The sequence below is a fragment of the Sinocyclocheilus anshuiensis genome, unplaced genomic scaffold, assembly GCF_001515605.1.
Source record: "Sinocyclocheilus anshuiensis isolate Anshui unplaced genomic scaffold, SAMN03320099.WGS_v1.1 scaffold335, whole genome shotgun sequence".
NCBI classification, from domain to species: Eukaryota; Metazoa; Chordata; class Actinopteri; order Cypriniformes; family Cyprinidae; genus Sinocyclocheilus; species Sinocyclocheilus anshuiensis.
In genome coordinates, this window is record NW_015548239.1 from 1574764 (window position 1) to 1601023 (window position 26260).

General features: G+C 36.8%; 1 protein-coding gene across 5 annotated transcripts in view; it reads right to left on the reverse strand.

The window, feature by feature from the left end:
• Positions 1-385: 385 nt before the first annotated feature.
• LOC107654877 (rho guanine nucleotide exchange factor 10-like) overlaps positions 386-26260 on the reverse strand; it is a 44637-nt gene continuing 18762 nt past the window's right edge. For 2 of the 5 annotated variants that reach the window (XM_016442176.1, XM_016442180.1), the window contains 21 exons: positions 25531-25647; positions 24613-24724; positions 24398-24507; positions 23807-23884; positions 23489-23668; positions 22944-23060; positions 22661-22753; positions 22170-22340; positions 21352-21497; positions 21007-21197; positions 18410-18525; positions 18186-18313; positions 16765-16865; positions 16280-16398; positions 16105-16191; positions 15418-15629; positions 15124-15281; positions 12072-12214; positions 9376-9550; positions 2962-3084; positions 386-2219 (listed from right to left, as the gene is read on the reverse strand). In XM_016442176.1, the coding sequence (XP_016297662.1) occupies positions 1726-2219; positions 2962-3084; positions 9376-9550; positions 12072-12214; positions 15124-15281; positions 15418-15629; positions 16105-16191; positions 16280-16398; positions 16765-16865; positions 18186-18313; positions 18410-18525; positions 21007-21197; positions 21352-21497; positions 22170-22340; positions 22661-22753; positions 22944-23060; positions 23489-23668; positions 23807-23884; positions 24398-24507; positions 24613-24724; positions 25531-25647 (3171 nt within the window). In that variant the 3' untranslated portion in view covers positions 386-1725. The remainder of the gene's footprint in view (positions 2220-2961; positions 3085-9375; positions 9551-12071; positions 12215-15123; positions 15282-15417; positions 15630-16104; positions 16192-16279; positions 16399-16764; positions 16866-18185; positions 18314-18409; positions 18526-21006; positions 21198-21351; positions 21498-22169; positions 22341-22660; positions 22754-22943; positions 23061-23488; positions 23669-23806; positions 23885-24397; positions 24508-24612; positions 24725-25530; positions 25648-26260) is intronic. The other 3 variants (XM_016442177.1, XM_016442178.1, XM_016442179.1) reach the window with 3 other exon arrangements.

Genomic DNA, 26260 nt, shown 5'->3' on the forward strand with positions numbered 1-26260 from the left:
ATCCCTGAGCCCACAAAGACTGAAAGCATTGCATATATTAGTGTGGGAGGCCTCCTGCAGAACAACTAAATCTCTCCACTCTTTATTATGACAAACAGATATCAGATCAAAACCGAAGATTTTTTTACAAAAACTGAGATATCAGCTATGTTTCTCTATCTCAAAAACTCTAAATACAATATTTACAAGAACTATTTACTTGGCATTTTACAAAAGGATTATTTTAGGGGTTCATAGTTTTTGATTCTATGGTTGTCTTGATGTGCAAAAAACTCTGCTCAAATATCATCTGCATTTATATAAATATTAATATTCTCACTCAGTGTGTAGATCCAAGTGAGAATATCTAAACATCCAATGATTCTCAACCATCACAGTTAAGGGATAAATATGACCCTTTTTATTTCCCTTTTAGGCAGTTACCTTGCAAAATTGAATATTTCAAGACAAATTTCTCTGAAATGCATCACACAGGAAACAACAACAACTATACATTTTCATTTTTTAAATTAAGTTTCTTTCCTTCCTTCCATGCCCAGGTCAATTTTACTGTAAGCTCTAAAATCAGTGTTGCTGTTGGTAAAGTGCATTTCACAGAAATCCATTAAACCTCTGCTCAGCCTCAAATTCAATTTTCTTCTAGGGTAATTTCCTTATATATGAGCCGGCAGTTATAGTCCATCAAAAGGAAAAAGAAACTAAAAAGGGACAGAAAATAAAAAGCGCCAGTTGAAAAACAAAGCAAACAAAATCACACATGGTTATCTATTACACTTGCACAGATATACAAAGAACGCTGGTTAAAACAATGGTATATATTTGTTAATATACAAGTCAGAAATACATATCATAATGTGTCAATATAAAGCTTTTTCCATACCTTTAAATATTGATAAGCATCAACTTTAAATTAGAATTATGGAGGAATGCCATTTTTTTTTGAACATCATTGGACACCAACTTCACTTTAGGACCCAAACAGAGTCTCTGGCCCGCCAGAGAATCTCATACAAGTCATTCAGTCACAGGATGTAGCCATTCACAGAGGCCAATCTAAAGGCCATAAACCTCAGATAAGATCGGATTCAACAATTGTTTTAGCACTTCTTTTACAAGAACAACAATTCCTTGAAGCAAACATTTTGAGATGTCCTTTCATGAAATGTTCTTTAAAGAAAAACAACTGAAATTAAATGAAGAGCTGAACAGATGCAGGTAAACATGTTTAAAATGACAAATGATAGAAAGAGTTCTGCTGTTTGCTAGTAGGCTAGATATGTTCCGTTTCTTTTTTTTTTTTTTGTGAAATGTAATTACCTAGCAGTTAAAAATGTTATATTTCCACAATTAGACCTGAATATTATCACACTGAAGTGGTACTGACATTTTCACAAATGCACTTTTTAATTTAGGCGAATGTGTCGAGTGGTAAAACACATTTCTCTGATGCATGACCGAGTACTTGGTAGTTCAGCTCATTCCTGGAACACATTTTTTTTTCCCTTCATTCATTAATCTTTTTTCCCTGTCAGCCCATGACTGAATGCAGGGTCAGTCTAAGCAACTGCTCTCTCTGATGTGCAATGGTCTATAATGAAGACATACAGTAAAAGCATCATTAGATGAGTAAAAGAAACAAAAGAGTGATAGACACTGGTGGTTGTGCAGCTGCATCCAAACTAAAACCTGATCCTCACTGTTCTCTGAATACCTCCATTTTTTCCCTCACAGGCTGGGCAGTGGTATTTGCCACACCATAATGGTGGACACCATCTCCTCATGCTTAGACTGTTTTGTTTTTCTGTTGATTCTGTGATGTCCCAGTCCTCCAGACACCACCAACAATGAGCTCACATTCACTCTCTCAGTCTGCTTGGCCTTCTGGAAGTGTGCTGGCTCATTCAGCAGGTCGTATATTGCCCCGTCCTCTGGGCCGTGCTCTAAAGAGCCCTGAGACGGAGCCAGAGAGCCACATGAGGAGGACAGGGAGTCCTGGAGAACAGGAGCATGTGAGGGAAAGCTGGTACTGCTGCGCCCCAGCCCAGAGCAGTTCTCATCCAGCTGGGTTCCCTCCACCTCATGGGCCCCAGGCTGGCACTGGCTGGGTGTGTTGGAGGTGAGAGTTGCCATGGATGCTTGGGAGACATTACACACTGCTGTTGCCATGGTGAGGAACTTGACTGGGCCATGGTGAGCGTGAAAAGAGACCATTCCTCGACCTGGAGCGAGACAACGAGGAAGATGAATGACAAAGACGTTAAAAAGTTTGCTCAAGCAGTATAAAACAAAATAAAAATAGATAAAATACACACAAAAAAAGTCAGAACACAATAATGAGATATATAAAGGAAGTAAAATATATTTCTCATCAAAACAAAATATAACAATTTTAGTTCTAAAAAAAACTATTTCTCAAATGTAAATATTAAATACAAAAACAGATGTCATTAAAAATTTTATTTTAGCATTATTTATATACAAGTTTATATATTTATTAATATTTTTAAATTAGCATTTAATTTTATATTTTCTTTTTTAATATTTCTATTTAAATTTATTTTTATTTCATTGTAGTACTTCAACTTTTTTTAGTTACAAGGCAATATTTTTTTATTTCAATTTCAAGTTTTTTTTTATAATTACATTTTTTCATCTAATATTTATATTTTATTTCATCAGCTTTATTTTTTGAGTTTTAGTTAACAGTGCTCATTAACTGTCTGGAAAAATGAAAGCGGTATAAAAAGTTCAGGCAGATGGGTTTTTTCATTGTTGGGTGTGGTTTGTTCCTAAACTTGTGCTGAGTTGTAGTATTTGAAAGTGCTACAGACTTAAAATTACCCACAGGGCACTGGGCAACAAACAAACCTCTGCTGTTAGCACAATTCCACAGTAATATGCATCACAAACAGTTTTTCTGGATTTTTATTTCCCACACATGACAGAATGGATTATGCCCACCTGTGACTTTTGGGATGCCCTGCAGTCTGGGCACGGACAGGGCCACTGTGACCCCGAGATTGGTCCCCACCAACAGCAGTCCGTGACACACTAACAGACTGCTCACAGAGACTCTCTGCTGTCCTGAAAGGGAACATTTAATTTGCTTTAATTACTTGCACTGCAAACTAAATCAGAGAAAATCACATACTATAAAACACTTGTGGCACGCACTCATGACTAGAGGTACTTGGTGAAACATTCAGCCAGTGGAATAATAACATCATCCACACATGCTAGGCTGTGTGGGTAGGAACTCGACAGCATGTGTGGGTAGGTTACTATGGGGATGATGCTGAACAGCAGTTGGTTTCCAAAGAAACCTGACACGATGTGCACTTAGAAATGGTAGGGAGGTCTCATTAGAAAGAAAAGAATACCAAATGTTCAGACATTTGGTTAAACAAACAACTCTAACTCGGTACATCATGTACTGTACATTAAATGGAATTATTTCAATGAAATAAAAATGATAAATGAGGTACTGACATCCAGTCCGGTCACAGTTCTTTGAATGATATTTAATCTATGTCATCTTGTTGATTAAATAAAATCATAAACACTTTCATGGTCTTTCAGTCATTTTTGACCCATTATTGGTAAAGAATATGCTATAGATTGACACTGTGAAGAACATCTATACAAACATCATGAAAACACATTATTTGAAAATATGTAATAAAAAACACCATTCTTCTTATTTAAAGTATATTACTCCAGTTATATATATAAAAAATATATAGTATAGAATATAAACTTTGGGACCTGTTTTAGTGTAAGAATTCATGATGTTTAGAAGAACAATGGGAAGGTTAAAGGATTTTATGCACTACACTTTTCAGAGACGTTTATCTAAAAGCAATAACAATGTGCTTGTAATTTTTAATAGTGTGACTAAGAAGAATGTCATCGAACACAGAGCTGTTCTTTTGTCACTTATCACACATGAGCAAACAGAACTGCAGGTAAAAAGTAACAACACCAATCTATGGGTCAACACCCTCCAAACACCTGATTGTTCACGACCAGACTGCAAGTTTGAAGTGTCAGTGAACAATGTCCTATTCAGCTGTTCCTTAGTGCTCACTGACTCGTTAGGAACGGATTGGCTCATATTTCTGAGCATCACAGATCATTACATTAGTCATGGAAACTGCTCTAATCAGTGGCTATTACTAAACAAATGAGGGCTGAGTTTGCAAAAACATCTGTACAGTTTTGAAGTGTTTTTAAATGGCCACTTTGTCAACTGTTCAGTCCTCCTAATGAACAATGGGAAAAGACCCATTTAGCTTTAAACACTTTGTAAATATGTTTTATCTGTTACTCTGCATAACAAGTTATTGCTAATTTTTCTTCAAATTAAAGGGGACCTTTTTGTTTATAATAATAATCTGTGTGTATTCTCGTCATCTGGCTGCTGTGGTGTAGCTGAACATCTCCAACATCCAAGAACAGATTTAGCTGTGGGCTGTGTGTGTGTCGAGTCTGACCTTCTGAAGAGGGACAGAAAGACATGTACATGGCAGATTGAGTTGGCATTGAGTTAATCTGAAATAAAATAAGTTTAGGTTTTTGTATACTTTATTTTAGTTAAAATTTACACTACTACTACTACTACTACTACTACTACTACTACTAATTTGTTATTATTATTATTATTATTATTATTATTATTAACTCCACAAATAATATAATGTATACAGTTCATTTTGTATAAGACTATCTGTACAAGCTGTCTTTAGTGTTTAACCCACTTTAACCCAGCTAAGCTGTTATGGTCAGTTAATCGCCTGCTGGTTGAGTGATATTGTAGCTGATGTCTTTGTACCACCATCAAAAGACTGACACACTTTGTTGTAAATCATGTCACGAACAAATCAAAACTGATTTGTCAATGAGCAACTCCAAAACCATGTGCTGATGTGCTGGTGGGGGGGAATTTGATCTTATGAGCAGTATGAAAAATTACTCTCTGTAATGCATTTCATTATATTTAAACAAACCAAATCATAACCAGTATCAACATGTCCGAGTTTAATATGCTTTAATGCAGATCTAACAGGCTGGAGGAAAATTAGACATTGTGCAATTTTTCAGACATTAAGAGAAAAAAATCTATCCAACCATTAACCACTAATGGGGCTAAAAGAGTTCCTGAAGTAACATCCTTTCAATTTAAAATTAAACATATTGTCCATACATAATTGATGCGATAATGAAGATCTATCTGAACCCCAAGAGTCAGTGCAGCTGTTTTTGTGGTGGCGACTCTGTTTGTGTCATTACTGCACACACGAGTGAGTATTTGGGTCACAGGAGACAAAGCCATCAGAGACAAAGACCACAGCCTGTATTATCGCACCCAAACACACTGATATCAGTCTTAATCATTTCCACGAAGGCCATAATATGCATTTCAAGACCTTCATTCCACGCTTGATAGAAGATGACTCTTCTGCAACTCATAAAAAAGGAGGTTGTTCGTATTACAATGACAAATGGATTCAAAGAGCTTTGGAACATTTGTAATAAAACAGACAAACACCAGCACATATGGAACGCAAACAATCTGTTCAGCAAATCTTTTAGCAGCCGTAAAATCTATTACCAGGCGAAGGGATCCTGACCATGTCTGCCAGTCATTTCAGTAAATGTTACAAAAGACACGGTTGTACAGACAAAGTGACGTGTGACATTGGCTGCAAGTTTTTGTAAGGTGAGTCCAGGACAGTCTCCATCTCTCCAAGGTCAGGACACAACACAAAGGAATTACGCTATCAATCCCTCATCCTAAAATCTGCTCTTGCGTTACTGAACATAAATCGAACTTAAAAGGGTTTCAGGTTCTCTCTGTCTGAGGTAACTGCTAGCCATGCAAAATGATTGTATTCAGCTGTACTGAAGTGAAACTCAACAACTGCAGAAATATGATACAGACGAATTTCCCTCCTTTGGTAGTTCACACCATTCTTTATGTGAGAAAAAAATTATTCAGGTAAAAAATGCTTTGTAGAGTCAATACCCTGTAAAATAAATCTTTACCAGCTTTTTTTTTTTCTTCAGTTTGAGGGTTGAAACTGAATGGATTTACGATTATTGTCAGCAATAATCGTTTCTGTCCTTCAAGGTTATTCAAACTTCACCTCATTTCATTGACGAGCCACTGATCTGCCAACAGAAAGACTGAAAATACCCTAAAATCCCAAGAAACAACTCAGAGACAAGTAAAGACAAACACGGCAAAGGAGGCGACCAGCACTGCCTTTCATGAACGAAATCCTGCCCTGACAAATAAGCCCCAGAGCTTAAGGAATAGCCGGGCATGATCCGACATACTCAGCACAACCAAGCTGAAGGATTCTGCTGGCCAGCCTGAGGCAAAATGGTGCTGGAATTTAAAAGACAATAACCTGCATTTCAGATAAAGTCACTTCTGTTCAAAAATGATGCATTCAATGATGCCATATATCAAGTCAAGTCTGCTTTATATGACATTACAAAGCAATCCTGATGGTAACCAATGCATTATTTGGTGTATAACTTAAAATATTTAAAAAAGTAACCAACTAAAGCTTGATGGACAGTTTGTAGGCACTTCCAATAAACATATTTCTGCAGGGAATTGAACAGTAATCTGGCAGGTCCACACCCTTATAAAGATGTTCAAACGAGCCTTTCAAATCCAGCTGAGTAGGTACCAACAGCCCTTATTGTTAGTCACCAAATCTAGGAAGTTTTCCTAACAACAGTAGATAAAGAGATATGCCAAAAGATGACTGAGATCTGACCAATCAGATCGAAGGAAACTTTAGCAGGACTCATCTTGTCCAAAGTGTTGTGTTATATGTAGAATTAGGAAGTGTGAGTTTATTGGATTTATTGAATTATTAAGCAGTCATATGAAAATGAGTAACCTCTAAAACTAAAATATTAGAGGTCCTAATCATCACTTAGATAAAATGTAAAATGCAAGATTTTTCTTTCAAGCACTGTTGTAAGCAGCCGTGAATCAGCTTGAGGGAACTACAGCTGCAGTCAGAGACACACCCTGATACTCTCACACAGGAAGTCCTTCTTGTGGCCAATGTCTCCATGCAGACAGTTTCCTGTGTGGCAAACTGCTACATAAGCTCATGGTGAGGGATTGCTGAACTCTACTCAACCTCACCACATTTTCCTTCAAACATTTGATCTCAGAAAAAAAAACCTCCCCATCCAAACAAAACACTGTGATAGAGCTGACAAAGCAATTTCCTCTTCTAATGAAGGTCAGGGGGAAGCATGGACTGCATGGACTGACTGTTAGAAACATATCCTTGATGTATCTAATAATAGATTAGAAAAACATTGTTCTGCAGCTGCACAGAAGCACAGCATCTAAATGAGGTCTTTTGCAATGTTCCTAACTTCCTACAGAACATACAGTGTGGGGTGGGGAAATATACTGCCAGTGTTACACAAGGGCGTTTCAGATTAGGGCTGCTTGATTTGGATTACCAAGTTTGGTGTGCTTGTTTGTAGGGCTTCAAAAATTCTTTGATTATATATCAATATGAGTGGTATTAAAATAATAAACACAATGAGAAGTATTACTACTGTTTTTCCCTGTAAAATGAAAAAAGTATTCTAGGGAAAAAATATAATAATAATAATAATTGTTTTATTTTACAGCACAACTGTTGACACATTTTGCCAATCAATTTGCATTTAAATAACAGGCCGCTCATGAATTTCACACAGCATAAGGAAGGAGTTAGGAAAAATGATATAAATGACCTCAATAGTAATGTACTTATGAATAATGATCCTTCCCATTTCCAGGTCTAGAACAACATGCAGATATTAGACATAAGGAGAGAACATATTCAGTGAGGAACCCCCAACACACAGTCAGAGCGTGCCTGGACTCCCCTGTCACTATTGAGATTTAAATAAAGCTTCTTTATTCAGCTCTGGAGAATAAAGAAACAGCCCTCTCATTAACAGAGCACATGTGCAGTGAGTGACTCAAACCCCATCTACACATTTGATTAATTTATAGACAGGTTTTCATACTAAAGCACACCTCTTCAAGATAGAAGACACTGTTATATGATGTTGCAATGAACAAGTGCCTGAAATACCACACCATTCCAGTGTGTCATAAAACTGGGCTATTCTACTATTTCTACTACTATTCTGTTAACTGTTTCAGATGAACACATAAATATAAAATAAACTGTGATTAGTTGCTTAACATGTTGGTCAGAGGGTCTCTTTTCCTGTCTAAGTAGGTGGTTCTTGGCCAGAATAATGTGCAATATGGCCCAAATCTCATGCGGTTTAATCTGGCTATGCAAGACTAAATTCCTTAGACTGCATTTTACCAATCACTCAAGAAAAGACATTTTGGCAGAGATTACGGTTCAAGAAGATTACAGCCCCAGTCCTAAACCCAGCTGGTGTTAAAGAGGCCAACATGCCTGCTGCCCGACTGACACTGTTGGTTATTTTGGGAATATTTGGTGAGGATTATTAAGGCCCAATGTGGACATTTAATCACTGAGATCTGAGCATTCGAACATTTGAACCACTCACTCACTCACACACACGCATGCACACACGCACGCACGCGCACACGCACACAAGCATTAAAGCTATTATGTAGCCACCATTAAAAGCAGAAAGACAAGAGAACAAAAATCAATGGTGAGGTCATTTCTAGTATAATCGCTCTCTGAATAGCTTCCTGAACACACTGGTTTATGTTGAGCTGCACAAACGGCCCATTCAGAACAACTAATGAAAATGAAACAAAACCAAATGCTGGATGAAATCCAAACAACACAATGAGCAGAAATGTGAAACACTAAGGAGACTCCACCCCTGATATCCCCTAAAAAGCTTTTCAATAAATAAGGTGTAAAACTTCAATTCAATAATGCCAAAAACAGACCTTTTTATTTTGCTTTAAGGAAAAACAAAAGCAGACCAAAATGACCTCATCTGAGTAAGAGAATGAACAAGATCTGTTTTTTAAAGTGTTAAATGAGGTAACAGAGGAAAGAGACTGTAATTCTGTTCTTCCACATGAAAGAGAAATCACATGACAAAGCAACAGGCCCACTCATGATGTCATGTTATTATATAAACATAAATCAGCAGAGCCACCTGTAATCTGCCACTGTCTGAGGACTACAAATGACAGGGAACAGTTTCTAAGGGCTTATCTTTGAGAATGATAGTGTAGAAAGAAATACTTTTGAAGGGATATAAGTTGAAAAAACAAGTTTAGTAAGAACTGAATTAGCAATTCTACTGGTTGTCCTTACATTGACATTGGTAAATGTATAGGTGAGTATTTTTGTGTTGATGTATTGTAGTATACTGTACCTGGGAGTATGTTGTTGACAGCTGTGGTGATGTTGATGTCTTGCAAGTGGTCGAGAGTCTCGGTGTGGAAGAGTCGGAGGGTGGAGCCGGTGCTGAAGGATATCCAGATCCCGACCCCGGCCACCACCATGTGGGACACGACCATTCCCTCTTCCTGATGGACTTCAAAGTGACGCTGTTAACATACACACTTTTCATAAATACACAAGCATCCAAATTCAAACATACTTCTATGCACCAGATACTAGGCTTGGCTGGACTGGAAAACACTGGTCTGACTTTGCTTGGCTTAATTTCTGGAAAAATCTGCCCGTGTAACCTGCCAAACTGAGGTAACCCAAAAGAAGGTCCAGAGTAGGAAAAAGAGATTGTGATTTGACCCACTTCACTCAAAAAGGGGGAGGATGACTTTTAGATTCTGATATACTACAGCTTGACGTCCTTGTTGGAACAAACAAAATAACAGGGAACTGCAACGGGAAATTTAAAGGGGTCCTATTATGCTTTTTCACTTTTTCAACTTTAGTTAGTCTGTAATGTTGCTGTTTGAGCATAAAAAAGATCTGCAAAGTTACAAAGCACAAAGTCCACTTCAAAAGGAGATATTTTATTTAACAGAAATCACTTTTCAAAAACTACAACGAACGACTCGTTTGGACTACAACGCATAATTTCCGGGATTTGTGATATCAAAAAGAGCATAATAGGACCCCTTTAACAGGGTTTGACAAATATATGTCCCACGAGCACATCAGAACCACCACATTATTAGACTGGTAAAAAGAGAAAAAGAGAACCTGGCTCTTGCGTTTCTGCACATCAGAATCTGTGATATTCATCTCATTCAAGATGATCTCAAATACCACTTTCTATTTGCATCACTGATTCCTATTTCTTTCCAGCACACCTCTCACATATTCATCCCTCACTCTATCTTCCATTCCAGCCAATCGTTTAACAGTAAGCAGAGCTGTTGAAGGGTAATGAGCTTAGTGAAGCTGTCTGGATAACAGGTCAGTGTGTCATTGTCTGCATGTTGGAGAGAGAACACATGGCTTTAATATTCTGAGATCACAGGCCTTTATGGCCCAATGTGCTGTGAGAATGAGTCAAGAAACAGAGTTTTTTTTTCACTCTCTTAAGATAAATTAGATAGTTGTTAGTGGCATCACAGCATTTGGTCAAAACAATATAGACCCACACATATATTTAAATTAGGGCTGTCAGTTGATTAAAACTTTTCATCTAATTAATTACATGAGGTGCCGATTAATAAATCTAATTAATCGCAAATTAAATTTTGCTGTGAAAATACCCCATATAAATCATTTAAAGTCATTATTGTGTTAAATGAGAAAAATGTCAAGTAGATATGACAAAAAGTAGCTTTAGAAAGAAATATTTTATTTGATTCAACATACAATTCATTAAACACAAACGTTTAGGCTACAACGGCCTAACATAAGCTATAAAAGAAGATAATTTGAGAAACATCTCAGTATTTTTTGTTCATACAATGAAAGTCATTTGTAACCAAATCAGTTTGGTTACCAACATTCTTCGTTTTCTTCTGGTTTCCAACATTCTTCATTATTTTCTTTTATGTTCCATAAAAGAAAGTAAGTGATACAGGTTTGAAACAACATGAGGGTGAGTAAATGATGACAGAATTTTTCTTTTTGGGTGAACTATCACTTTATTTATTTAAATTTTTTTAATATCTTTTTTTATTTTTGACTGAAATGATACTCTAAATAAGAAACTAAAACTGCCAGTAGGTTATGGTTAATGTCTTTATGAGTGTAAGTAATTGAGTTATTTATTCATTCGATTCGTATGAAGTAAATGACTCTCTTTATGAATGGGCCATTAAATCATTGGTTCACCTGATTCGTTCAAAACGTGGATTCATTCAGAAACGAATCACCGCTTTATGTTGCTCAGAGACACACAACAGTTCTGCTGTGGCTTTATAGGTAATATTTTCTTAGGAAAAATTGAGCAAAACTTGATCAAAAATTGCTTATCTTATTATATAAATATGAGACAAAAACTCACATGGGCATTTTTTGCCTCAATATCTTACATTTTAAAGACATATAACTGCATTTAGGGACTACATTACGCAGTGAGTTGTTGCCCTGTATCACGTTTGTCAACAGTCAACTGTATAAATGTTAGATGACGTATTGGTCTGGGATGGAGCGGGTGCGTTAACTGCATTAAAATATTTTAATTGCAATATTTTCTGTAACTAATTAATTAAATTAACACGCTAAAACAACAGCCCTAATTTAAATATGCAAATAATAGTCTAAAGTCATGCAGAACCCTTGCAATATTCTGTCCATTGGATTCATTGCAACAAACTTTTTAAGACTTGATGAAATGAGAGTGTAGGAAAAAACATCTTATTTCATTCTGAAGTCATTACCAAATGATCATAAATTAGATACCTAGGTGCAAACAAATCAAAGGTTCATGTTTTGAAATGTATATACATACATACATAAACATATATACATGTTTTATAATGTTAATATATGTTTGATATGTTTAAATATACTAATATTTGGATTTTATAGTAATAAATAGATTCTTGAAAACTGTAACACTATTTGCTAAACTAAAACTTGGTCGTTTCAGGAGCAAAACAGGTGTCAGTGCAGAAATGTGTGTGAAAAGTGCTGTACTACCTCCACAGTGTGCGTCTGTGTGCTGATGATGAAGATCTGCCCTCCTGATGAGGCCCAGACGTGTTCACCCACCACCAGCAGGGCTTTAACAGGCAACACCCCCAGCTTCAGCACACGGGCCCCTGACTCGACCCAGGAACCGTCTGTGAGGGAGAGAAAACACATGAAGACAATCTGAATCTCAGATATCAATGTTTGCAAATGTACAGAGAGGATAAGGGTTTGTTAACAGCGAGTGTGAAAGATTTCATGTGAAACTGATTTTGTGTGAGAGAAATTAGGTTAAAGGTTACATATGATGTTGTCACACAGAGGGTAGGGCCAATACTACATCCTGTGCTTCTCACCCACACTGTGTGTGTGGGTTTCCTGCAAAAATATAGTGACCTCACAGCATTCAGAGAGCAGAATGGAGGTGTGTTGAGTGTTTAAGTCACAAAGGCATTATTGAAGAGAGACCTGACAATCATCGAGGTTAAAGAACACCTCTCATGGCGGAAATACTAGTACCACTTTTTCACCAGAAAAATGTTGGATCTCATCCTGGAGCTGGTGTTCTGACCAGGTATCTCTCGGCAAACCTCTTTTAGCATCAGCTGAATGTTGAAGTGAACGATTCTGTTGCAGTCTTTTTTTTATGAGCTAAATTTTGAGAACACATTCTGACATTTAAAGTAATTAGATTCAGGAGCAAGTGCTTCTTTTAATGCAATGGACTTGTGTAAATATACAATGAATAAAATAATGGCAAATCAATTAACACATTAGATATCTGTAAGTTTAATAATTTTATTAAAGACAAATTACTGTAGGAAAAATGTGGCTGGAGCCACTGTGGAACGTGACACACTATTTTTCAAAAATTATGATTTTTTTTCAGCAAGGCTGGATTTATTTGATCAAAAACACATATTATGATATATTATTAGAATTTAAAATAACTGTTTTTCATTTTAATATATTTTTAAAATGTAATTTATACCTGTGATGGCGAAGCTGAATTTTCAGAAATCATTCTAACATGCTGATTTGCTGCTCAAGAAACATTTCTTATTATAATCAATGCTAAAAACAGTTGTGGTACTTAATATTTTGTGACATGTGATATGGACAATTTTGAATGATGAAAAGATAAAATGGAGAGAGAAGCTAAAAATAAATAAAAGAATAAAAGTTTACAACATGTTAAATAACATGATTTACAACATGTTTAATAACATTTAAACTGACCCATAATAATCTTCACAAATCACTGATAGCCTGCATCTGTTTCTGCCTGCACCTTCCCACCCTCCAGCATATTTGAGCGGATCTTTATTCAGCCTGTTTGCCTCAAGAGGCTCTGATTACATAACACCAGCGCCTACACAGCATTCCCAAACCCTCTCTCTTCGTCTCTTGCTCGGATTCAAACAGACTTGTGATGAGCAGAGTTGTAAGAGGAAAAAAAGTGTTTTAATGAAGACACAAATTTTAGTGATTAAATGTCAATCTTTACATTAGCACTAAAGACGTTCTGTATGAATAAAATATAAATGAAGACAGACTTTGATTCAGAACACAAGGCTCGTGATCTGATAATGATGAAAATCTCATTGTGTTATTGCATTCATCTGGAACGGTGCAGTATTTCTGAAATGGCTCATCCAATGAGTATCTCACTAAACGTTAAGTATTACATTATGTGAATACTAAGAAGAGAAAACTGGAAAAAGTATTATAATGCAGTTATATAAACTACCAGTTAAAGTCTGGTCTTTTGGTTCTTTATTTGATCACAAAATACAGTAAAACTGCAATATTGTGAAATATTACTACAACTTTATTTACTATTTGAAAATATTTTAAAATGTAATTTATTCATGTGATGGCAAAGCTGAATTTTCATGAGCCTCTAGAAATAATTCTAATATGCTGATTTGGTGCTCAAGAAAAACAGTTGGGCTGCTTAATATTTGTGTGTGTGTGTGTGTGTGTGTGTATATACAGTGGGTACGGAAAGTATTCAGACCCCCTTAAATTTTTATGTTTCTGTAATGGCTAATCCACCAGTATGTGTAAGCTCTTTAGTCACAGTAGTTTTTCTAATGCTGAAATAATTATAGTTGTCATGCATGAATTTTTCAAATGTACTGTTTTACAAGAAAGGCAGAAAAAAATAGTAAAGCACTTGCCTAATAAATGAAAAGTTTTTGACAGATACCTAAAATATTTGTGTTTTATTTTTTTATCATGACAGGTGGTCTAATACATTTGTTAAGCACTGTGTATATATATATATATATATATATATATATATATATATACACACACACCCAGTGTCTGGGTCCAAAATTTTCAAATGACTATTTTACAAGAAAGGCAGATTTTTTTTTAAAGCACTTTATTATTTTAATTTTATTCAGATGCCCAATTACAGATATTTACTTCCAGTCCTTAATAGAAAAATAAGTTTTAATGGTTCAATGTTACACTTGATTAATTTCTGACTTCTGAAAGAATTTTATATCAAATTTGGGTATAAAAATGCAAATTCATAAACACTATTTAGTTGTTTCAGTTTGTTATTTGCCTAATAAATGAAAAGTTTTTGACAGATACCTAAAATATTTGTGTTTTATTTTTTTTGGTCCAGGGTCACATATATATATACACATATAAAAAGTATTAATTCTGAGTAACCAATTAAGCTCAATCAGCATATTAAACAATATCCCAAAACTATTTATTAAATATCTGTGGCAGCAGAAAACTGGAGCGAGAGTGAAATGGAATATGAGCGTTCCACAGAGAAAAGCAGCTGTGGAAAGAATTAATGAGAGACAGGGAAAAATATTTTTAAACGTCTCACTTTCCAGAGCATTCCCTGCTGAAACCTGCTTAGACTAGTGTGAATTCTGAAGGCTAGTTTATGCTGGTTACTTAATGTCATAGTCACGCTGTTCACCAGGGATGGGTGGATTACTTTTCCTAATACCAAAATAAAAATCAAAACCCTTGATAACTCTTATCAAGATTAATACAGCAATCACTGCAGAAAAAAACTCCTTACCATCAGCCCTGGAGTAGACAACCAGAGAACCACTGACCAGGCCTGCATACAGACACCCACTCTTGTACACCAGACATGTGACGCTGGACTTATCAGGGGAGAAGAAGTGCTGCAGACGTACCTTCTTAGACTGTTGGCTACTCTTATACACAGATATACTGACAAATAAAACATCAATTCATCAGATTAGACTCAGGTTAATAGACTAAGAATCGCTAGACAAACAAATGGAAGACATCGCACTCTCCTCTTCATCTATATGGTGTTTGTGGATTTACTGGTTGATGTACACACCTGCCTTCCTCCATTCCCAGACACACAGTCGGTGTCTCACTGGCTTTCCGGTCATCAGGCTTTATCTCGCCATTTTCCAATGGCTCACCCAAGGGCACGTACGTCATGCAAAGAATACGAGACTCCACATTGAAACACTCAGTCACTTTGGGATTTGAGTTCTGCAATGCCACAATGGAGACCTGACCCATGTGATTGGTGCAGCTGGCCACCTGAAAAGAAAGAGATGATTTCAGAATCTACACACCGATAAAAACATCTCACTGTTCCTTTAAACTGTTCAACAAAACTGATTTGAATAATAAAGTCTGAGGCTTTTTCCAAAGGTGATGTCTCAGATCGATTGTACACATGCGGAGTGCTCTTAAAGGAGTGTAGCCCATTATTGCAGGTTCTTAGGTGTCTCAGAGAGGAGAGTTATTTTATGACCTTCTATGCAGCATAAAAGCCTTTAATGCAACCTTACACTCACACTGTCCACACAGAACAGTGTTTAATGATGCTTATAGAGCTCAAAAGAGCTTTGAAAATTATTAAATGCTATTTCAGGTCAAGTACAATTTGGCAACAAATATTGACACACACCAGACTGACAGATTCATCCCATGTTGGACTCTAATAAGGAAGCTGAACTGATTTAATATAAAAGCATTTGAAGTTTTGACCGTAAATTCTCTCTAGACTCACCCACACACATCCGTGACCCATAACAGACACATCTGCAGTGCTGTCAGTGTTCACATGAGGCTCAGGGTTGTGAACTGCACACTCCACCTAACACAAATACACAATGGTTTATTAGACCATTTTTGCTATTATAAACAATACTGATAATGAGGACGCAAGACGCTCGCTTTGTCACCTTGAACTCCTGTAGTTTAGACATGACCACAGCCATCTGCTTGAGTAAGAGAGGATGGTTCTGCTTCCTCATCTGATTATCATCTTCAGCACAAAACCAGCCTTGGATGTTGTCTTCTACTATAAAAACACATTACATTAGTGAAGCTTTACTCAGATTCTACAAACCAATGGTATTCCCATATGTGTCCTCCTGTTGCCAGTATTATAATCCATTTGTCTGCACTGAACGTTTAGTTCTTGCTCAGCTGAGCAATTATTCACACACTAAACAATATGAATCCAGCTGGCACAATTTTTTTTTCAATGTATTACGAACATGTTTATTTAGAAAATATGCTGGGAACATCATATTAAGGTGTTTAAATGTGATTTCAGACATTTTCGAAGCAGCTTTGGGTGCTTTTAAGTCCTAGATCTCTAATCATAGAAGAGTCATAGACAAAGACGGGATATGGAAACAGGAGCACATTACATGACACATACGTAGAGCCAGTTTAGCCATCTGCAGATTACTGATCCAAGCTTGCTTGATAGATGGACTGAAAGTGTTGAAGACTGCAGTGAAGAACGTGGGTCTACCGTACCTTAAAAAGTCAAAATCACAAAGACAGTTCAGATTCTTCTCTGAAAAAGCTTCAACAATAGAAACAATACACATTGTCTGAATTCATTGTAAGTGCATCAGGCGGTATACAAATCTCTTGGGTAGTCTAAATATCTCAGCACGGGTTCAGCTGGTCTGGCAAAAGGTCAGACATCTGGAGAAACAGACAGGGTCCCATCCTGTTTATCAGTGACTCTGCAGGATATGATTTAATAATTGGCTAAATATCTCAGCACGGGTTCAGCTGGTCTGGCAAAAGGTCAGACATCTGGAGAAACAGACAGGGTCCCATCCTGTTTATCAGTGACTCTGCAGGATATGATTTAATAATTGGCCAGTTTCAATACTGACCAAAGCATAGAATTGATAACTTTTCTACACGGTTTAATTTGGTAATGGTTAGTATTTTTATGACTTGAAAGGGGCTCTTCAACTTTCATTGTGCAGAAATAATACAGTAGACCCGAACCAAAATAGTGAGGCATGTAATCCAGACTACTCCCACCACTAACTCAAAAAAGTCAACAGCATACATTTTCCAGAAGTCACAGTGTGTAAGATAGATTTATGTTATCAGAGGAATTAGCTTGACAGCTGAGAGTCTAAAGATACTTCTATAATCCAGACACGAAAATCCAAGCATACAGTCGCTAATAATCTGTGTGTGCGTATGTTTTTGACAACTGCACACTCCAAAGCCCCTGATCCACAGGAGGAGGATAAAAACAGCACAAGACAGTCTTGGGGCTCTGATTAGGGACTTAAGGTCATTCTTTAAGCACTGAGTCACATAAACACAGACATGGCAGTTTGATCATTTAAAAGCCTGAGTTTTAAGACATTCAGGAAGATCAAATAAATTCTAATGATGGTATATTTCTGCTCTCTAATGAATGATAATAATAATACTAAAAAAAACAATTGCAATGTAACACATTATGAACACAATATGAACAAATTAACTACAATAAGGAGTTAAGATTAATTACAATTAAATATGTAAATATATTTATAGCTCTCAAAAAATTAAAATTGGATCAGCAAGATTTCTTTATAAAGAAATTAATACTTTTATTCACCAATGATGCATTAAATTGATCAAAAGTGACAGTAAAGACATCTATAAAGTGACAAAAGATTTATAATTTCAAACAAAGGCAGTTATTTTTAAATTTCTATTCATCAATGAATCTTGAAATCAATCTTGTATCAAGGTTTCCACAAAAATATTAATCAGCACAACTGTTTTTAACATTGATAATAATAAGAAATGCCACAGTCAAATCGAAGTCACACATACTTATCTTGTTTTCCTGGTAACTGTAGTTGTATCCTACAGCGATCAGCTGCCCGAATCTCCTCCTCTTTCTTTAAAATCAGGCGCTGGAGACCTGAAACCCAATCCTGAGCCACTGACCCATTAACATTCTGGAAAGAGAGAGTGTAAAATGGAATTTGAGTGGTAAGAACTGTGTGCACCCTGGTTTAAAGATCAATTCAGCATAAGTGATATGAACACCTCACCTGATAATTCCCCTTCAGACTGCTGATCATGGTAGAGATCTGGCTCACCAAACCCAGGTCATGGATCAGGTTCTGTAGGTCCTGGTAAAGCTGCCCTGGACCCATATACAACTTATCTGCAAATGAGACACAGCCGATTGAAGTTAAAACTCCAAGTAATACCAACATCACAATGCTATTTGTTTAGTTTGAGGCCATTAAAATTTCCTTTCTTCACTAGCTATAAAGATTACAGCTGAAACTGAATCATATTATACAGTGAATCATTAAACGCTGGTTCAGATGAGTCATTATGAGACTGTGCTGTCTGTTTCCCAAATACTGTCCCATACAATAGACTGCTTTGTGCTGCTCTGCTCTTCCAAGATAAAGAGAGAGACAGAAATGTAGAGTAGAGAGTGAGGGGGAAAGGAGATAGAGAGAAAGAGAGACAAAAGGAGCAAGAATGTATTTTCTTCTAGTCAGAGCTGAAGTAAAATGAGAGTCTCTCTCTCACACACACACACACATATATACACACATGGATACACCAAAGAAACATAAGGCTCGGAAGGGAGAGTCAGCCATAGGCCAAATGTTGCTTTGACAACTAGCTGAAATATGTTTAAGTACTAAAATTACTAAAACTAAAACTGAAATTAAAAATTAAAGCTATGAAGAAATATAAAAAGCAATAAAATTACTAAAATATAAATTTAAATGAAAAAGAAAACTATGAAAATATAAAAATACAAGCAAATACAAAATATTAATAAATACTATAATAGTACAAAAATAACACTGACAAAGACCAAGGTGGTACTTCAGCACTTCACAAAGTTACTAACTAAACTTAACAGAAAAACTACATAAAATTTAGACTTTAGTTTTAGCAAAATTAATAAATGTAAAATGGTACTCTGGAACTTCTCCATAACCTATTCACAGCATCCGTAACAGTGACATCACTTTCCCTCCTGGTAGCTTTTATTTTTCATGGTTAATTAGCTTTGGAAAAGTAAAACGAGAGAGAATAAAGAAAGAAAGAGGCTTGGAATGCAAGAGCTCTTGATTCAGTGCTCTAGTTTGAATCAGACCAGCTCTTGCACACAGACTGTGTTTTCAGTAACCATAGAGACAACACAATTCTTTTTCAAATGCGCAGAAAAGTTATTTTTCTAACTTCAAACATTAGTGGAACGGCACAGATAGTCTGGCATGTTTCATCTGTGTCTAAAACTGTAAAAGCTTAAACAAGCATCCAATTTCCTACAGTGTTGTACTTTTACAGTGTGGGTTTTTGCATAATGTCTTGTAAAATCCCACCGGAGTCCCTTCTTTTGTCACCTCAGCTGTGCTGAATAGAGCAAACGCAATGAAACAGGAAAAACAGTCTTTCCTCTTTTGTTCAGCTTCGTGAGTCAGTCTGACCCGTTCTCTCCAAACCACAAAAACAGAGCAGACAGCCTCCGAGGAGAGAAAAGACATCCTCAACGGCAGATGATTTTGAAAAGAAATGTTGCAGCATTAGGGGTCAAGCACTGAAGGGCTGTTTTATTATTAGTCTGTGTTTTCTGCACTGGAGTCTATGAGAGCTGCAAGAACTGCAGAATCCAAGAGATACATATATGTAAGTCAGCACAACATTATACATTTTCATCAAGCATTACATTAAAACCCATATTTACAAATGCACTGGAACAGCAGGAGGAACCCTTTTGACTAAAATCCCTGAGGAAACAAGCAATCCAGAAGAGATGACTTTTAGTGGACTAGCACAGTGCAAAGCGAACACTTCAAAGCATCCTGTTTGGCTTGGTATAATGAGGAGAAATGTTGTGTTTAACTTCTGTGCTTTAAGCAGAAAGCTTTTGAGTTCTCTCTATTACCCTTTTCTCTCCCTATCCCCATCTCTCTATAGTTTTCTGTCTTTGCAGTTTTTCCTGACATGTTTCCATCAATAATTTCTTTTAAGGATGTTACATTAAAAGCCAGACTTCAATCATGATTCTGTGATGTCAAAATGTCTGGGACACTGGAAAAGCACAGTGAACTGTGTCTGACGCCAATATCTTCAGAGTCATATTTTCCACAGAACAACATGGAATAATCTATGACATCTTTATCTGGATGTGTCAGAAATCTGACCATGTTTTTTTCTTAAATCTCTGCACATTTAAAAATAACATAAGTGCATTGTTGCTTAAGGGTGGTGCAGAATGAATATCTCTCTAAGCACTTTCTCCTATTGCTACAATCACTTGGCTATGTTAAGTTTTTTTATTATTTTTTTTAAATCAAGCTGAAATTTCTATCCAAAACAACTTCCAGCACTGTATCTACAGCTATATTCCTTCTGGAAAAGCCTCATTCAAGGACATATTTGTGGTCTGGGTTGTGATCTCTGTAATTGATGGCCCAACCAGTGCTTGAATGTGAAAAGTTTGGGTTTTTAACCCAGAACCTGAACCACCATTTGACCTTGACCTCCAGTAATACATGAAAATGACTCCTAGCACCAAGATCCAGTCAGACTTTGAGTTAGGTACAGAAATTTGCCACAAAGAAGATTTGTTTGCAATTGCATACATATTTTTGTCTGTATAACAGGAACTTACTAGGTTTAGCATTAATGATGACTTTATCTCCTGAGTGCGAGAGGGGAAATCGGGAGTCGCCCATCTCCTCACTCGAGCCAAACTCTACGACCTCAACCAAACTCAAAGGCACGCTCCACTTGAGCAGGAAGCGCTGTCCTGAGGGAACACCTTCACCTCCAGCTCCCACACTCACGCCATCCTGAGAGGGGCTGAAAGAGAGAAAGGCTAAAGGCTAGACTTATGTGGAGATAGAAGGTTTTACTGTAAATATTTAGAAATTAAAATGTATTCTGGAGCGATGCTGTGCTAAAAAGTTCAGACTGACAGTTATCACAGTTAATGGATGTGTGTAACGGGTCATACCGCCAGTTAGGGGTGGCACACATGAGCACATCATTCAGAAGAAAGATTCGCCGTTCTTTTGTCTTGATGATCTCCCCACGATCGTTATAAACGGTTTCCACAACGTCATCAGAACGAATCAGATAACGGCTGCCGCTGCTCAGCAGCTGAGAGACAGGGAGAGAGAGATAAATGGAGAGAGAAGCAGAAACAGCAATAAAAGGACTGAGCTGGGAATTAAAAATGTAACACACACACACACACACACACACACACACACACACACACTCTCGTCCAAAATGGTCTGAGGGTTGATTTGAGGAGAAAAATGAAAAGTATAATATGCTAAAAACATTAAAATCTACCATCATGTTAAAATTTAACCATTAAAATTACATCATTTTGAAATATTGAAAATATTCTATTATTAGCTAAAACAGGCCATAGAAGTTAAAAGCTAAAATGTGTTTTATACCTTATGTTAGACTCAATTTATAGAGAAAAAAACACACCTATCCATCCACAAGAAAGAGCAAGCAGTCACAGGGTGCAAAGTTTAGCAAAATATATCAGAGCCCCAGATGGTGTGGAGCATTCAAGCTGGTTCTGTTTACAGGATTGGCTCAGTACTGACTTCATATGAGTGACAGCAGGGCTTCACTAAAATCAAGACACACTCTGGATTTAACCGCACAATGTGAAACTACCAAATGTCAAATAACAAATTTGACTAAACACCCACACACATACGCATTCATACATTTTTTTGAGGTGTACTACTGTGATCAATCTGAGGACAGGTTCTCACACCAGGTCTCAGAACAGAGGGGCTGCAGTACCTTGCTGAGGTAATGTTCATTCATAGCCTTAGCGATGTGTCTGATCTCACAGCGCTGATCTGCCTCTCTTTTCCTCTCATTTAATTTTTCGGCAAGGGTTTCCAGCTCAGTGAGAGCCATCTGAAGTGGAAGACGGTCGGGATGACCCACCGGTGTGTTTTTCAGCATGTCCTACAAAGAGATAATGGATGTTAAAGTAGCCTGTGAAAACTACGACAACAGAAAAACTGAATGAATAAAAACCTAAGCATATATGAAACCTCTTATGTGAGTTCATGAACTACATGAAAGTGACCACATCAGAGTGACTATTGATGTGAAGCTGATCAGAAGGAAAGAGGCGCCCTCTTCTGGAGATGTCAAGACATTTTTAATATTTAAGTATACTGGAGTACATGTATTTTTTTAAAGGTAAAAAGAACTGAAAGTTTGTGTGTGTGTGTGTGTGTGTGTGTGTGTGTGTGTGTGAGAGAGAGAGAGACAAGACGCACTTGCAGCAGCAGTATAAACTGAGGGAACCGCTGAATAGGCTTCATCATCAGTCCATATAGGGTCAGATGGTCTTTACTGGTTTCCTGACGATGCTATGGACAAAACACAAACAGTAAAGCTCAAGAATGAATTATGCACAAAAACATATACTACCGTTCAAATGTTTTGGGATTAGATCACCAAAGCCTTGAAAGTTGTGATTTACATAGCAGAACAATGTAGAACTGGCTGACGCAATTACAGCGCCACAGGAATATTCTGGACTCTTTTGGGATATCTAACCTTGAGGAAGTCAAGGAAACTGGGCTTAGCGGCACACGACTTCCGCACCACTCCCATCGCCAAGCTGACGTTATTCACATATTCACTGTAAGCGTCCAACACCATGGACTTAGAAAACTGCAAAAGAGACCGAGAGTGGTGATGGCACAGATATGACAGAGGAAACAATTATGCTTTTTTTTTTAACGAGATTGTTCCCTCATGAACTGCAGGAGTTTTTACTGATGCAGATACATTTTAGACAGACACACACACACACACACACACACACACACTTCACAACAGCTGGTTAAGGGTGGAGAAAGTTTGTACATGTAGAAACTTAGATGGAGGGTGTGGTGTGTGATTAAAACATGAAAGTTTAGGAGTTAAGACAGGGCACACAGGCGCTATATTAATGTAGTCCTTTTCACATAGAAAAACACATAATGTAATAAAATTCAGATTAAAAAATAATTAAATCCTTGAGATGATCAGTGCTGTAAGTTTTCACACACCAGAGCTCCCACAACAAATCAATTCAATCATAAAATCAGATATCTCACCGATGCTACAAACACGTCTCCGATCATCTCCAGCTCATCCCAGTCAGACACACGGCTGGCCAGTGCCATCTGGAAAAGGGCATGGCACTGCAGGATCTCCCGTATACGATAAAACACCACCTTACGTTTGCGGTCACTCAGTAAGCGAGGCTCAATCTCAGCCAGTGACTTCTCATATTGCTGTTATGTGCAAAGCATGTAAAAAGAATTTACATAACTGGATAATTAATGTGTGCAGAAACTTACATTAAAATGCATTTAAAAACAAATTTTCCACTGCAAAGTAAACCAGCACAGACAAAAATATAAAAAAAAAACCTCTAAAATTCTCTTGAGCGCTTCCAGATAATTCTTCTCACTCTCTAGAATCATCTCCAGAATGCACCTCCTCATCACCTGTTTACATTATCACGAACAGCATACAGGGGCACTTAAGTCACACGCAGAAAATGTATGAATGTCTTGAACTGGTATTTATTTGAAAGAAATTACTTCATTCACTACTGTTCAAAAGTTTAGAATCAGTAAGATGTTGTTGTTTTATTTGATAAAAAATACAGAAAAAACAATAACATTGCGAAATATTATAATTTCTGTTTTAATATATTTTAAAATGAAATTTATTCCTGTGATGGCAAAGCTGAATTTCCAGCAGCCATTACTCCAGTGTCACGTGATCCTTCAGAAATCATTATTGCTGCTTAGTATTTCTGTGGAAACCATGATGTATTTTTCAGATTATCTGATAAACAAGATTGCAATTGAAATCTTTAATAATGTAAAAGTCTTAACTGTCACTTTTGACTAATGCATGCTTGCTGAATAAATATTAATTAAAAAAATACTGACCCCAAACATTTGAACAGTAATGTATATGCCAAAAAAAAAAAAGGCTGTGTGAGGCAGTACCTGGTGTTGAGAGAGCCCGTCAGGCGCAGGTCCCAGCACTGGGTCCACATTAAAACACTCCACCTCAATGAACAGATCTGACTCTTCATCAAAGCAGCTGGGTTTCTTCTCTAAGGAAATAATGATGAATCAAATTAATTAAACAGAAAGTGGCATTTAATCAATCATTTGTGAATTAATTAATTAAGCTGGAAGATGTACTACTGTGCTCTTACCATGACAGAGAGATCTGGTGCGGATGAAAGATCGTCCCTTTCTGACCGCAGCTTTGGTTTTCTGCAGACCATCTTTAGTTCCATCTTTGGCTGCTTTTACGAGCCGCTGCATCTGTAGCACATGCAACATCATTCAGCAGTGAGTTCTGAACTACAATCACTTAAAATAACAAGGGGGAATTCACTAAATATGAGATAAGATTCTAAATGTGACTAAAAATTATGCAAATCAGGTAACAATACACAAAAACTCTGTAAAGAAACCTATACAAACTGCAATTTCTGATTTATTTTAGCAAAGTTAGCTTCAGGAATACCACACACAAAAGCGTTGCAACACTTTAGTGAATTCACCCCTGAGATTTCAGATCATTTTAACAGGCGTTAACAAGATGAACCCATCACCATGGAGAATAACTATCCTACTTCAACATAAGATCTCAACAAAACATGCATCTAAACACACGATGAAAAGATCGACACTGACACCAGATGAGTAAAATGAGGGCTGAGAGAACATGAAGACTGATGGATAAATAAGAGAAACAGCGACTGCAACTGCAGCTCCGCAATTGCAAATCTGCAGAACTTTTCCAAAAGCAGTCCCATTATTCCAATATTTAATTAATGTTTGCCCTGCTGTGGCAGTCACTGAAGGGAAAACTCATATACCAACAATGTTTTCAAACACAGAATGACATGCGAAGCCACACATGAAGTGAGCATGAATGAGAGCTAAAATTGTGAACAACATTCACTCTCCACAGATGACAAGAGCAACATCTATGGAGACACAAACAGATGTTTAGTGGGGATGACGGAGGTCTGGGGATTGCACAGAGGAAGCCCACCACCAGGACGACTAGCAGAGACGGAGAGCTGTCAGTCAGACTGACATACGCTTTCTTGTTCTTTTACCTTTTGCTCGTGTTTGTGTTTGAGCTGCTGTAGCTCTACTGTCCCCACTGTGTTTACCATGAGATCTCGCATCTTTCTCTCATAGTGCTCTTTCAAACGTGCCAGATCTTCAGACAGCTGAACAAGGGGCACAGAACGAGTTACTGCACACAGCCGCCATCACTTCCTTCCCTCATTCTATTCAGAATCTCACTCCAGTAATATACCTAATGTCTACATGGCATGCTGTTGTTTGCTATTCACTGAAAATAAAATTCCCTAATATTTCAATAATTTGATAATTATTGATATTATTAATTGTTTTATAAATATTTTTCGGTAATGCCTGATCATCAACATTACAAACACTTGTAATTTTTTTTTATAAATAAATAAATACACAAAAATGAAAATCAAATTAATTCTGAAATAATTCTTAAATACATGATTACTTATTTTAAATAACATTAGGTAAAGATTGTGCAAGCATGAGACAAAATTATTGTTGGTTATAAATGGCATGTTAGAGATTACAATTCAGAAATATTACTTAAAAAAAAAAAAACTTCCTTTAACGCATTTCATTTTGAGCACTTCCTCACAAATGAATCTTAAACCTCACACACACACACACACACACTCTTAAACAAACTCCCACAAATCCCTCTCTCGTTGAAGGTTTCAATATTATGACTCAATTTGTTCCGCCAGTTCAGAAATAAACCAATGCCTTGGCCAGACTTTTAAAACA